This window comes from Momordica charantia, assembly GCF_013281855.1.
Source record: "Momordica charantia cultivar OHB3-1 chromosome 5 unlocalized genomic scaffold, Mcharantia_2.0 BLBB01000005.1, whole genome shotgun sequence".
Lineage (NCBI taxonomy): Eukaryota > Viridiplantae > Streptophyta > Magnoliopsida > Cucurbitales > Cucurbitaceae > Momordica > Momordica charantia.
In genome coordinates, this window is record NW_028275163.1 from 21,054,542 (window position 1) to 21,068,890 (window position 14,349).

Below are 14,349 nucleotides of genomic sequence, written 5' to 3' on the forward strand. Positions count from 1 at the left end.
TCTCATGATGTTTTTATTAATTATTTAAACTTTTTTTTAATTATTTTGTATTTTCGTATGGAGTTGATTAATAATTTAAGTAATGTCAGATGTATAGCTATTTACAAAATATAATTGAATATTTTTATTTGTTTTGTCGCAACATCATGGGACATGGTGTATTTTACTAATATAACCTTCACATTTTTCGTGCTTATGATTTCAAATGGTTTTAGTTATTTTGTTATTCTTTTATGTGAAAAACTATATCTTTTTAGCTAAGTAAATCAAATCGAACATAATTTTAATTTCTCCAAAATATTATTTCTGTTTTGGATGATTTTATTAGATTTCATAAAATATATATACACACTAGCTTGGGAAGTAAGCGAGCCGTACCAAAAATAATTGCTTTTGAAAAAATTATTTTATTGGACCACCATACAGAACTAAAATTTAGCAAAAGATTTTTTTTTTTCATGTTATTATTGAAGTTTTGATATAATCAAGTTAAATATAAAAAAGTTGAATAAATAGCGAAAATAATATTGTTTTACTAACAAATTTATAAATTTACTGTATTCTAAACATTATCTAACCAATCTCCATATTCCAATCATAAGAATATTAAACCACACATTAGTTAAAAAAAAGTTCATTAGCCAAACAAAAAACAGAAAAAGATGTTAAATACTAAAATTATTTAGAGGAGTTTAAATAATTTGTTAGATTAGGATATACACAAGAGAAAAAGGAGAAAAAAGGATCATAATCTTTACCCTTTTGTATGTGTCGACAGAAAATAAATATTCAACGTTGTCTGCTCTGTTTTAATACCCCACTTGAGAGATATCCTAAATCTAAATATTGGTTTTTTTTTTTTTGGTTCTTATTTATTTTTTTGTTTGGTCTCTCTCTCTCTAAACTCTAAAGTCTCGTGTATGAACCGCTGTATAATTAAATATTTTCACGTGCACTTGTCAATCTGGTTTTGTCGGTCAATCTCACTCTTCACCCATTTCTCTCTTAGAAAAAAAAAATTGGAAAAAAAGGTGAAAAAAGAAAAGAGAAAAAAAAAAGAAAAAAGGTGGTTCCTTTGATGGCTTTTCTGTTTTGTTGTTTGTTTGTTAATTGGCGTATTTAAAAACCCACTTCTGTTTGGGTTTCTTTTTAAACCCTTCTCTTCTCCTCTTGTTTCTCTCCAAAGTTGTCTTCTTTTTTTCTTCTTCGTTGTTCCAAAAATGGAGCTGGCTCTCAGCCTTGGAGATACTCCCACTAATAACAACAAGCCATTTGGTTTTCTCTCTAAACCTTCCAAGCTTTCTTCTTCTTCTTCTGCGTCGCCATTTATGGCGTTGGGCTTCTGCGTCGGCTTGGCCCGCGATTCTGCTTCTGCCTCTGCCTCGGGTTCGGGTTCGGGCTCGGCGTCGATCCACGATGATCAAGGAAGAGAGGTTCGTGAAGAGGACGACGATGAGGAGGAAGATGAAGAAGATGATGATGATGAGAGAATCATTCTTCCCGGGTCGGGTTCGGGTTCGGATCCGCCGGTTCAGCTGGATCTTCTCCCGCCGGCTCCTGTTCCTCGTTCTCATCACTCTTCTTCTTCTCACCTTCCATTTCCATGGCTCTCCGATCACTGTAAATTACTCCTCTCTTTCTCTCCGCTTTTTTGTTCTATTCAAAAATTACAACTTGGGTTTTTTTTTTCGATTTCATCATATATATATATAAATTAAATTTACCAAATTCACCTACTTTTGGATTGGGTGGTAATTTATTCATTTTAATATTAAAGTGGGAGGGTGTAAGATCCAATTTGTATCCTCTCCCTTTATAATGATTTACAGTGTTTTGTAATTTTGTAATTTTTCAAACGCAGGAGTGAAGGAGAGTATTGAAATATCACTTTTGGATTGAGGGGTGTTTTATTGGTGATATTAGTTAATAATTTTAGCTGGGATTGTGATTTTTTTTTAGGTGTTGGTTTTAATTTGATAGATGTTGCTATTGTTATATATATATTAGTGATGGCTGAACGGGGTTGTTCAGACGGAGGAGCGGAGAGGGTTTTGGACGTGAACCGGTTGCCGGCGGTGGGGCCGGCGGAGGAGACAGACGACAGGGCGGCGGCTGCGGCGGCTGGGATGTCGTCTCCGAACAGTGCGGTGTCGTCTTTTCAGATGGATTTCGGGGTCCGAAACGGCGGAGGAAGCAAGAGATCGTCCGATTTCGAGATGGAAACTGAGAGAGCTTCGTCGAGAATCAGCGACGACGACGAAAACGGCTCTGCCCGGAAAAAACTCCGCCTTTCTAAAGAACAATCGGCTTTTCTCGAAGAAAGCTTCAAAGAACACAGCACCCTCAATCCTGTAAGTCAACTCTCCAAATCGGCAAGTCGTAGTTTATTTATCCTTAATATATATGAAAATACTATGTTACGTTGCCGAGAGCTTTTGGAACAATGTTTCTGTAAAATCCCAAATTATGATTTTTATTAAGTTTTTTGACCACCCAATTACTAAACAAACCCTAACAAGAATCCATGATATTCCAATTTTCAGAAGCAGAAGCTAGCTCTAGCCAAGCAGCTAAATCTCCGACCAAGACAAGTTGAAGTTTGGTTCCAAAACAGAAGAGCAAGGTATCATAAAGTTGTCCTTTTTTTGTGTTTGTTTTTTGATCTTCTAATTTTCTTTGGTTGCACGGTAATGTTGTATTTGAAATGCTGTCAGAAAGAATCATTAATTAATGCAAAAGCTTTATTGGGGATTAATTTGAAAAGATGGACGTGTGTGTGTTTTAGGACAAAGTTGAAGCAGACAGAAGTAGATTGTGAGTATTTAAGGAGATGCTGCGAGACATTGACAGAAGAGAACAGAAGATTGCAGAAGGAACTGCAAGAATTAAGAGCTTTAAAAACTTCTCAGCCCTTTTATATGCAGCTTCCGGCCACCACCCTCACCATGTGCCCCTCGTGTGAGCGTGTCGCCACCACCGCTCCCGCTCCTGTTGCGAAAACCACCTCCGCCACGGCCACAAACCCGTCCGCTCTATGCCTCGCCAACAAGCCGAGAATCTTGCCGTTTCCACACTTGCACCAGGCTGCTTCATGATTGCCATTGATATGGAATGTAATCCTCTTCCATGGCGATTCATGAATACAAAAGAGAAAAATGTGATCTTGAGAATTTGTAAATAGTTTTTTTTTATGGGGTTGGAGCAATATGTTTTCTCTTCTTTGGGGGAGGTTTTTTTTGGATGTGTTTTGTTGTCTCCAGCTTTGATATATGGCTATTCTCTCCGGGTTCTTACGGTTGTTGCTGTTGCATGCATGGTTGTAGGGTTTTTTTGGGGGAATATGCAAAGGTTCAAGAATTTGGGAGAGAGATGACGATGTATTGTTATTTAAATTTTGTTTAGTTATTCAAAAGAAAACAAGAACCAAGGGCAGAATTTTTTTTTTCCTTTTATCTAATTTAAAGGCAAATTTTTGCTCCCTGTTGTGAATGTATTAAGCAATTTCAATTCATGTTAACTCTTTAGTTTAACTTTTAAATGTCGTTACTTTTCGATAATGATTTTCGTCTTTTAATCAGTTGGATATTCTTTATTAATTGGTAAGGTCTTGCACTACCCATATGTATCTTCAATTGAATAAATAAAAAACAATACACGATAGTGGCTTTCCCGCTCATCTTAACCCGTAATCGTATTGAAAGGAAGAGTTTAATAGGACCTACGCAACTGCCAACACTTATTCCACAAGTTTATGTTTCTCGCTTTTCATAAAACACCATTTCAATTTTGGGTCAAATTTGAAAAACAATAAACAAGTTTTTCAAAATTACCTTTTTTTTTTTTTAATATAAGTTTTCAAAATTCAAACTTAGATTTTGAAAACCTTTTTAAAATGGAGTATTTATAAGTTTAATTTTCAAAAATAAAATACTTATCAAATAGGACTTTGGAACCATCTTGGAACCTTAATGATTAAGACATCTCTGCTTTTTCTAAAAGGGTAAGGTTATAGGTTCAAAAGTTTAAAATATAACACTACGCTAACACGATCGATTTTATCATCAAATGGAACATAACTCGAAGATTCAGCTGATCTTGAAGCAAAGATAAATGGTTATGAGAACATGGTGCAATGAGTTTAATTGGATAACCCTAATTTTTTTGGACTTTGATTATGATAATCATATGGGAGAGATCAAGTAATATTTGCAGCTTAGTGATTACAATCATAATAATAATCATAATCATGGATCAATAGAGAAGCAAAGGAGGACTTGCAAGGCAAGCAAGAGGCTGCAGCCATGGCTGCAAATGGACATAATAAACCCTATGCACATGAATTTCAAAGCCAATCTCGAGACTCTCCATTGATGGCCTGCAACGAGTATGATCAAAAGCTCATCATTTACATCTTTCGGGGCTAATACTTGAAGAAGAAGCAATTAAAAAAAATGTTAAATTAATTATAATGTTGATCCCTATGTTTTAATTATAGTTTTAGTTTACTTTTATACTTTTAGAAATTTTATTAGGGTTCCTTTCAATTGATTTCAACTCACTATATATTTTCCGGATTAAAATATAACGTGACAAGTTATTTGTAGGTGCATTGGATAAGCTCTATAATAATTGTTTTAATTAAAATGATATAAGGTTGGACAAGTTTTGAAAAATAATATGAATTTTGGTTGATTTTAAGTGTAACTTCTTTTGAAATGTAATTACAAATAATGGGTAAACTAAATTAAGGTTGAAACTAAGATAGAGTAAAGATATAATTTAAGGAAGAAAAAAAGGTTCTTAGTGACATTGGTCAAATCTTGAGTGAAATTCATGATCGATTGTGTTGACTTGTAAAGGTTGACTTGTTTTGTTTTAATTTTTAATGCAATCATTTCACTTTGAAAATTATTAAGCGAAATCAGAATTGGATTAGATGTTATTATGAGAAGGTTTCTTTGCAAATCCCATCGCATCATATACGATCAAATATATATCTTCAATCCAACTTGAAAGTCAAAACCCCATTTTAAATCATTAATTGGGGGCTAATTATTTGGATTTAGAGAGATTCAATTGCTTCTTTTCTGATTCATATGGCTTTATGATTCTCAATACAATTTTTCATGAAACGTTATCTTTTCAACCGTTTTTCCATATAGGGGCAATTTGATCAATTAAAGAGGTCAAAACATAATTAGGTCAACCTCCTTTTTTGAAGTGGAGAAATTGGGTAAATTGATTTGAGGTCGAAATTGATGACGTGTGGAGCTTGAGGAAGCTTTTGACGATTATGAAAAATAGAGCATAGTGGAAGGATTTGATGAAGACGTAAGTAATTTTTTGACCAATTGAATTATTCTTACGTTAGCAGATGAAACAAATCTACAATAATCGACGGATAGGAGAGAATCAATCAACATACAACTTACAATTTCACCCTGATCTAATTGAATTGCCCTTTTACCTAACATTTTCTCTAAGATTAGAATCTAGGCATTTATGATATGCACTAAGTGGAAGATGTAATTAGTGGATAATTCACTTTTTAGTTGCAAAGTTTGATTTGAGTTTGAGTTCTCAAACTATTTTAATTTACAATTATGTCAACTCATGTCCTTCTCCAAGACTTTATAAAAAAAGTCTCACAGCTCGCTTCAAATCATTAAAGAAAAAAAAAAGAAGAAAAACAAAACAAGTCAACCCTTGTTCTATTTGCTAGCTTTATACTAGAGTTATTACCTTCAACTGAAAAATCAAATGGCTTGAAAACTAATAAGATTAAAAAAAAAATTGTTACCTTCGTATGTAATTTTATGTTAGATAAAAAAAATGGCTACTTTTTGAATTAATAGTAAATTTGAATTGTGTCAATTAAAATTTACTATCAATTCAAATTGTGTAAATTTTAATTTGTATTGTGTCGGTTTCAGTCTAAAAAAAAAAATTGATTTGATATTTATTGAACAAGGTTTATAAAAGTGTAGTTAGAAGATTAAACTTAATATCGTAATATTATCTCCTGATGGGGCAGAGATGTTGGTAAGCCCGTAAAGATGATCCAAGGCCCAACTTTAATACTTTTACTTTCAAAGGCCCATCTTTAATTTATTTTCTCTTTCTTTTTTTTTCTTCCTTTACTGTTATCAATTTTTAATATTTAAACGTTTCAAATATATATATATATATATATATATCTATATATAATATTTAAATGAGTTCCTAAGTTCTAATACCTACTTTGGATTCTACCTTTAAAATATTTAATTTTAGCCCATAAATATTGCATAAAACTTTATTTTATCTTTAACTTTAAAATTAATTTTCGACAAGTTATTTATCCTAAATAGAACAAAATGTTTTTATATTCAAAATTAAAGTATTACAGTGGATCAAAATAATCCAATTGAGCTTGAGCTTAAGGCCTCGAGGCCGAGGTGCTTGAGTTGCACTGACAACCAAAGTCAAGAGGTCGAGGTGGTTGAGTCTGCCAACCATCAAGGCCCTGAAGTCGAGTAGGCTGAGCTTAATTGATACCAAGTCCACGAGGCCGAGATGGTGAGCTGACCATCAAGGTCCTAAATGCCAAATTGGCAAACTCAACCCCACAACTAAGAGGCTTGACGTGCTAACACCCTATCCAAGGAGCTTACACATCATCAATCATCCATGAATTTTGGAGAATGATTGAGATAATAGCTAGAAATCAAATGATTGACAATTCAAATGGCCTAAGACCTAAAGACGAAACTCTCTCTTTCTATAAATAGGAGGATAGATTTCGTGTAGGAGGTATGTTACACAACTCTATCTCTTATTGTATTCAAATTAACTCATTTGTTCGACTTAAATATAAGAGTGTGTTGGACTTAGCACCACATGATGGGCCTAGTCCAATTCAATTATGTAATATTTGAGTTATATGTGGATCAAATACTTTTTAAATCCAATCTAATTGTTGGAGTTGCAAATTCGGACAATCCAAACAACCCTAGCTAAATGCACCCAACCCTGAAATAGTCGTTTAGGTTATTCGAGTCATTTTAATTTTGAAATCTATATATATATCATGTATCATTATCCAAGGTAAAAAAAAAAATATTTAATGACCTCCACAAATTAAGACAAATGTTTTTCAACTTTTAATCCATCATAAAATTCAATAAATTCTATAATTAAGGAAGATTGGAGTTTTAAATAAAGTAAATACTCTCATTAAATGCCAACATGCTTGAAAAGGCACAATTCAAGTCCATCTTTATTCTAAGCACCCTGATATTATTAAACATAACTTTTCACCAAAATGGCCTAAGGGCATTTCTGTAATTATATGTATTAAAAATATTTCTATTTTCAATTGAAATTTAGTCCTTAGGCCCAGTTGTGAACTAGCCACTGTCTAGTTTTCCTAAAGTGGACTTTTGAGGCAAGTGGTCTCATCTCCCTTAAACTAGATTTTTTAATTTACATGTTATAAGATTTGACTATCTTACCTTATTTTTAAGTCTAAGAGGCTAAATCTTATTTATAGGCTTCTATATTTCTTTGTAATTATATGTTAAAAATAGTTTCAAATTTTCATAATCACATATTTACTAAGGTTGTTACATAAATATTGCCTTTATTTAACTTAAGCAACCTAATGATTGATTGAAAAGCCATTTTTTTTAAAAATAAATATGTGACAACATGCTCAGAGGATCACACCAACAAGGTCATTCACAAATTTTTCAAATCAAAATCCTAAAGATTGGTCATAAAAAGAAAAAGTCCATAAAAGCTAAGTCATATAATCTAATACAAATACCATCCATATTATCAATTTGATCCCAATTGTTTGATTAAATAATCTTAAAATACTTTTGAATTAACTTTATACCACACGTTAATTCTCTTCAGACTCCAATTTATCTCTAAAAACACGTCAAACAAGAAAACTATCACCATTAACAAAAATTTTAGCTTAAAATATTGTTTGGGTCCATGACTCAAAAGCATTTTTAAGTGTCCAAATTTAGTACTATATACTTTCAATAATTCTCAAGATTAATCTTCATTGTCGTCTAATGATCTGATTTGACAAAATTAAAGACACCATGTAATATATTTCTAAATTTTATGGCGGAAACTATTTTTCTTTAAAGAAAAGTTTACAATACACAAACAATTTTTTTTTTTTTTTTTTTTTTTTTTTTTGTAGTCACTCCATGATGGAGAGATGTACCTTAATCAACTGAATTGGAATTGGATTTGATTAAAGTAGAAGAAATTGAAAAATGGAGAATGTCATGAAAATGAAATAGAAGCTTTTAACTCCAAAGTAATATATTTGGACGAAAAAGGGAGGGGTGAATAATGAATGGGAATATAAAATAATAATTAGATGGAATAATTAAAGGAGCACTCGCCGACAAGATGCGTGACGGTGACCGCCCTAAAAGCGATCGCCGACAGCCGCGTCAATTACAAAACACAAAAATGTTAGGGGACACATTTTTCAATGCAATAATCTTGTAATTGATTGGTCCAAATCCTAAGCCTATTTCTTTAATGCCCTCCACGCCTACGGCCACCCCACCCCCTTATTAGTGTCTATCAATTTAAATGGAGGGATGTTTGGTAGGTTTTTGATTTGGAATTATCAACTTATGGATCAATTCCCCAACAAGCAAAGCAAGGAGTCGATATTATTTTTTTATATCGTCATTAATTAGTCCATTGAGTTTTCTTTTCTTATGAAAGTTTGATATTAGCTATTGGGATTTTTATGAGTGTTAGTTCAGTTAATTGTATGAGATGTTTTTTAGTTAGCTTGTGTAACTTGAGTTTGTGTTGTAACAATATGTACTTTGTTGCTCAAAAGAAAGTCCCATGTGAGAAAAGGTCAAAAGGGTAATTAACACCACCACTATAATTAATTCTCTAAATTAATCTTCACATGCAGTTCTTAGTCATTGTCATACTTATTAGGACTATGACTGACAATGTCACACTTGGGAGTTAAGACTGTTTGAAAATTAGTAAAAGAATTGAGACCCAAAATGCTATAATATAATTATAGTCCCCACAATTTACTTTATATTTAATTTGATCTCCAAAGATTCTACAATTTTTTTTTTGGGTTAAGTTATAAATTTAGTCTCTAAGCTTTTAAAATTATATTTTAACAAAAAGACAAAGAGAGGGACCGTACTCAATACAGAGAAGGAATTTCATGATGAAAAATAGCACAGAATAAGGGATTGCATTATTTCAAGGAAAAATAACATAAAAAATGACAAATAATTTTAAAATTTACAAATGGTAACTTCAACTGTGGAATTGACCAGGAAGCATCCTTTAATCATCCTCTCTCTCACATGAACATAATCTGATTAATTTCATCTCACCACAAGCAGATTTCCTCAAGAACACAAACTTCCTTTCTATTTCCTACTCTCATAAATTATTATAGAAGGAAAAAAAAAACATATAAATTCTTTGGATCTGACTTCTTTGCTGTTTGATTCTCTCTATAATCCCAAAAAGAAAGAAAAAAAAGGGCTAATCTTCTAAAACTTATATGAGCTCAACCCAATAAATAATTATGTACTTTCACTTTTTCTTTCTTTTTACCTCTATGTTCTCGTTTGCTGTTGCTGTTTCAGCAATAGTTCTGCAAATAAAATCTCATTCCATGCATCAGGAACACCAGGAAGACACCAATGGCTGCAGTCCTGGAATCTCAATGGCGATTTCCTCTCTTCTTCTGTTAGGTTTTGCTTTCGGTAGATCGAAGGGTGCCCGTCCTTCCGAAAATCTGTCATCTTCGTAATGTTGAGGTAGGTGACATGGGTTTTCATCCCTTTCAATACCCTCTCCAGTACAACCATCTTCGGCGGGTACCGTTTCAGAAATGTCTCGTTCTTGATCGGCTCGGTCTCGCTGCTGCATTGCCCACCGGAGTTCCACTGTCCTCCGCTGTTAAACACAAAATTGATTCATCATTCAACAATGACCTGAAGTTTGATTGTTTCAATGTGCAAATAGATTGTCATTTAGTTACTCTGTCTTTTGTTCGTTTGCTTACCTGAAATGCGATGCAGAGTAGCCCCGGAAAAAAACAATGGACTTCATTGGATTTATGTTCCTATCGACCCATCTCGCCCACGTTGTTATAGCTTTCCGAAACGCTTCAAGAACGTTCAATACTTCATAAACATGGCTTCCTTCTTGGTAATAATCCTTCCTGCAGTTCGTTCAACATTGCCAAATGATACTTATTGCTTTCGTCTCCAAGGTTTGGAAAACAGGATTTCACTCGAAAAACAAATCAAATTCACACTTACCCTCTTGCAGTTTTGTCATGAGTCCACCAGTGACCGGTGTTGAAGACGATTATATCAGCTCCTTTGTATTGATCAGAGGATTTCCCGACCAAATCAAGACGCAATGTTTCCTTCTTTTTACCATTCTTGTCCGGCACCTCCGATTCACGGACTAAGAAAGGAGACACAAAGAACTCTACAGTGCAGTTATAATCCTATTGATCGATACAAACCAAACCAAAAGGGAAACACATCAAATGAATAAACATTCAACAAATATAGAGCAATACTTTTGCAAGAACAAGTAGGACACTATAACCAACCTTAAATATGAAAGAGTAGGCTGCTTCCCCTCTGAATACCTGTCTTCCATGAGCCTCAAACACCTTGCTTTGATCTTTAACCGAGTTTCTTAATATACAAACAAGCGATTCCCACATGTTTCGATTCAGTGAATCGCCCACGAAAACCAATCTCTTCCCCTTCAACATATCCAACATTCGACCTCCATCCAACCTACATTGCCACATAATTAGAGAGCTAAATTATGGAAACCAATCGTTCCGAGTACATATGAATACTATTGGCCCCTTAACAATGAGCTACAAACAATGTTTGACACAATTTTGATAGAGTAAACTAGATTAGCAATGATACATAAAGATGAAGGAATAGCTAAGAGAGCAAAAACCCAGAAGGCTTCAAATGGTTGCTTTGGATTCATCAAATCCTCCAAACTGACTAAAAGAACAAACATATTCTTTTTCCTTTTTCATGTTTTCTATACACGACATACAGAAAGAAAAGTTAAAAGAGAAAAAGGGAGCAAGAAATTCCAGACTACAAAATTCAATTCAGTAAAAGTTACTCAAGACCTGGAAAGAAAAAATTCAACTATCAACAGAACTCACTGAAAATTTTGGTTCATACCTTGGGAGATCACAGCCCTTGGGTTTCCATTTGAGTTTCTGATGGTTTTTATCAGGTCGGCCATTCAGATGGCAATTGAACTGTTCATCAATAAGGCCACAGGAACCAGGTTTGTAAAGTGGATACGAATCATCCGGCACCCACTCTCCATCGAAAAAATCACAATTCTTCAAAGACTCTAAATCATTCTGTTTTGCCGATTCGCCAGAATCAGGACTCATCTCGCCTTTCTGTTTCTTCGACAATGGAGCCGTGTAATTCGCCGGCGAAGTTCCCTCCGCAACTTGTTTCTCTTCTGTCTTAGAACTGCTATTCTGCGACGGAATCGATTTCAGCCCCGAACTCTTAACCTGATCGTCCGCCACTGGAGGGGCTTTGGCCGGCAGCGATTTAGTTTGATTTGAGTTCGGAACTTCGGAAACTTGCGTAGATTGAGCATCGTTTTTCGCCGCGTCGGTCGGCGGTTGAATTGCAGTCGGAGGAGAAACTGGCAAACCTAGCGTCTGATTTCCAGCCGGTGGATTTTCCGGCACCACCGTTCGTTTCGTTTGATCACCATTAACTTCCGTACGATTTTTCACACGCGGCGGCTCTGTGTCCACGACGGGAGGCTGAACCGTGGCATTACTAGATCTAGACAAATTAGCCTCCGGCGCCGGCGGAGGAACCACCCGATTGCTCTGCTCGAACGAACCATTGGGGAAAAAATAAGAAAAAAAAGAAGAGTACCGAGATCCAGAAGCCCCATCAGAAGAATTACCGGTAACAGAGTTGCCGCCGCCGAAAATACTGGAGAAAGAAGGAGAAAAAGTGGTGGTAGTAGAAGGATTAAACGCCAAAAAAGCAGTGAAAACAACGAAAGCAAACATGAACCCATATGCAAAAGCCATGGTTCTCCTGGTCTTGAGAATGGAGAAGAGGCTCTTCACGTCTGAAACCAGATTTCCGCCATTGATGGGCTGGTACTTGGTCACATCAGCCATGGCGGATCACACCACGCACACACAAAACTCAAATTCCCCTCAATTCCTGGTTTCTCAAGAATGAAGAAGACGATTCTAGAGAGAGAGAGAGTGGGCTAGAGGAGTGAGAAGTGAAGTCCGTGATAGAGAGAGAAACTAGAGAGAGAGTGGGTAGGGGTCTTACGAGTTCATCGAGTGGACGAGGACGTTTGTTTCATACGGATTTGGGGACACGAAAATCGCCAAATCCACTTCAACTTTAAAAAAATATATAAATATAAAATTATACTAATCTTGTATTTTAATTTACTTAATAACCCATAATCTGGCTTTTAATTACGAAATTGCCACTACCGTCAAATACGTTGCGCCTTTGGAGAATATTTGTACAGTGACACTGCGCCCAGCACGCGAATCGTGTTGTACACGGAAAACTTGTTCTTTTGAGGACACGTGTCGATATCGTATGTTTTCGAAAATATATAAAATGATCCCAGAACTATCGGATAATTCTAGATATTCCCTCCGGGGATCTTGTTAATGATTTTTAATCTATCATAATGACTATTGAGATTTAAAAATAGAATAATTTCGGGATGATAATTTGTTTTTGGAATAATAAATGTACTAATCAAATTACAATTACCATTATCAACTCAAGTATTTCCTTATTATTTTTATCTAAAATTTTATATGAGTTTGAATTATTTGAAAACAAGTGTATCTTTAAGGAGTGGATTATAAAATAACATAAGAGTATCAAGAACATATATTTTTAAATGAAATAGTTATTAAGTGTGATTTTTTTTTCAATTATCAATTGCATAATTTGGATTTCAAAAAAAAAGATGAAATAGCGAAGATTTAATAGTGAAAACTCACTAGATAGTAGGGTCATGAGTTTTTTAAAACAGGTTACAAAATAGAGAAAACTTGACTCAAGAAAATATAATCAATTACTATTTTCTGTTTAGTATCCAATTATATATATAATTTAACGGTCATGGCGGTTCATTGGTGTAAGATAAATTGAGAGAGTGTGTGTTCAGACCTCACAATGACCACATGTCTTAGAAATTAATTCTTATATGTTTTCAGTATCGAATGTTGTAGAGGACTTTGTATGGAGAAGAAAAAATAAGTTTAATTAAATGGACGATAAGGAGATTTTAAAATCTAGAGATATAGGGCGGAAGGGCCATAAAAATGATTTTTATAAATTTAACTGGAAATAAACAACTAAATAAAAATATTAACGGGAGAAAGATGACAGTGGCAAAATCTGTCATTAGTCAAAGTTTGGTAGGAAACAAAGTAAACAATTAAATAAACATATTAGATTAGAGTGTGAGACAGTGTGAGGTTTGAAGAGGTGATAGTGGCATGATTGTAATTAACTCAAAATTTACTATTTTAGAAAGCCCTTGAAATTAATCTCAATCCCGCATTTTTTCCGTTTCTTAACGGCCCCGTCGATTTGTTACTTACCTACTACTACTTAGCACTTAGACTAACTAAGTAACTGCCTTTTTAAATTAAATAGTTAATAGTTAATTAATTAAAATCTGCGATCTATTAATATTTTATTCCGTACAGGTGTCCACGCGTACGAACAAGATCTGGGTATTGTTGCTCCGAGTTCACCGTCACTTGCCTCGCCGTCCTCGTCCTCCTTCCACGTGGTGACGTGGCGGTGGGTTATATGACGCGTTGTTATTGGACGGTCACAATCCATTCCGCAACAGTCGGGTACAGCAACACCAATGAGATTTGGGAGTCGAATTTTGTGAATTTCAAATTAGAATCGCAGTCCAGATGTAATGCACTTCTGTTTAGATTTTAAAATCTGCAATTTTCTATATTTTATCAAATAATAACAATAATAATAATAATAATAAATTAACAATAATGATTTTCTATATTTATTTTTAAATATTCTGTTTTTACCGGAAATATTAAGTAAGACGGGATCTCTCGGAAGTTAGCACTCCGATAGTTTTGTTGGTACGGAAATGTTCCATGTGCTAAAAAAATCACAAAGTTCGGACACCTTCTCACCTTTACTTACAAATATTTATAGAGCCTCTTGATAATAGTTGGCATAAAAATATTTGAATTCAAATTCACGATTATGCCCGGATTTTATCAAA

The 14,349-nt window shown here is 34.3% G+C and overlaps 2 protein-coding genes across 3 annotated transcripts; one reads left to right on the forward strand and one right to left on the reverse strand.

The window, feature by feature from the left end:
• Positions 1 to 1,084: 1,084 nt before the first annotated feature.
• HAT14 (homeobox leucine zipper protein) lies at positions 1,085 to 3,446 on the forward strand. 2 transcript variants are annotated; one of them, XM_022295675.2, is made up of 4 exons: positions 1,085 to 1,620; positions 2,032 to 2,351; positions 2,544 to 2,623; positions 2,786 to 3,446. In XM_022295675.2, exons 1-4 carry the CDS (start codon positions 1,221 to 1,223, stop codon positions 3,093 to 3,095), a joined length of 1,110 nt encoding a protein of 369 aa, XP_022151367.1. In that variant the 5' UTR covers positions 1,085 to 1,220; the 3' UTR covers positions 3,096 to 3,446. The 2 variants fall into 2 exon arrangements, with proteins under 2 accessions (XP_022151367.1, XP_022151365.1); XM_022295673.2 differs by having other exon boundaries at positions 1,088 to 1,620; positions 2,008 to 2,351.
• A 5,779-nt stretch (positions 3,447 to 9,225) lies between these two features.
• Positions 9,226 to 12,435, reverse strand: TBL1 (trichome birefringence-like protein (DUF828)). The gene is made up of 5 exons (XM_022295761.2): positions 11,238 to 12,435; positions 10,631 to 10,823; positions 10,329 to 10,522; positions 10,070 to 10,228; positions 9,226 to 9,960 (listed from the first exon to the last, which is right to left on the reverse strand). The coding sequence occupies exons 1-5, from the start codon at positions 12,218 to 12,220 to the stop codon at positions 9,618 to 9,620; spliced, it is 1,872 nt and encodes a 623-aa protein (XP_022151453.1). The 5' UTR covers positions 12,221 to 12,435; the 3' UTR covers positions 9,226 to 9,617.
• Between the last annotated feature and the right edge of the window lie 1,914 nt (positions 12,436 to 14,349).

Excerpts from the sequence above, each read along its gene's own strand:
- HAT14 (XM_022295673.2), top strand. The coding sequence starts at position 1,221 with ATGGAGCTGGCTCTCAGCCTTGGAGATACTCCCACTAATAACAACAAG. Across the intron at positions 1,621-2,007 it reads TCCATGGCTCTCCGATCACT|TGATGGCTGAACGGGGTTGT; the intron begins GTAAATTACTCC and ends TATATATATTAG. Across the intron at positions 2,624-2,785 it reads TTCCAAAACAGAAGAGCAAG|GACAAAGTTGAAGCAGACAG; the intron begins GTATCATAAAGT and ends TGTGTGTTTTAG.
- TBL1 (XM_022295761.2), bottom strand. The coding sequence starts at position 12,220 with ATGGCTGATGTGACCAAGTACCAGCCCATCAATGGCGGAAATCTGGTT. Across the intron at positions 10,824-11,237 it reads AAGGGCTGTGATCTCCCAAG|GTTGGATGGAGGTCGAATGT; the intron begins GTATGAACCAAA and ends GTGGCAATGTAG. Across the intron at positions 10,523-10,630 it reads CCTACTCTTTCATATTTAAG|GATTATAACTGCACTGTAGA; the intron begins GTTGGTTATAGT and ends ATCGATCAATAG.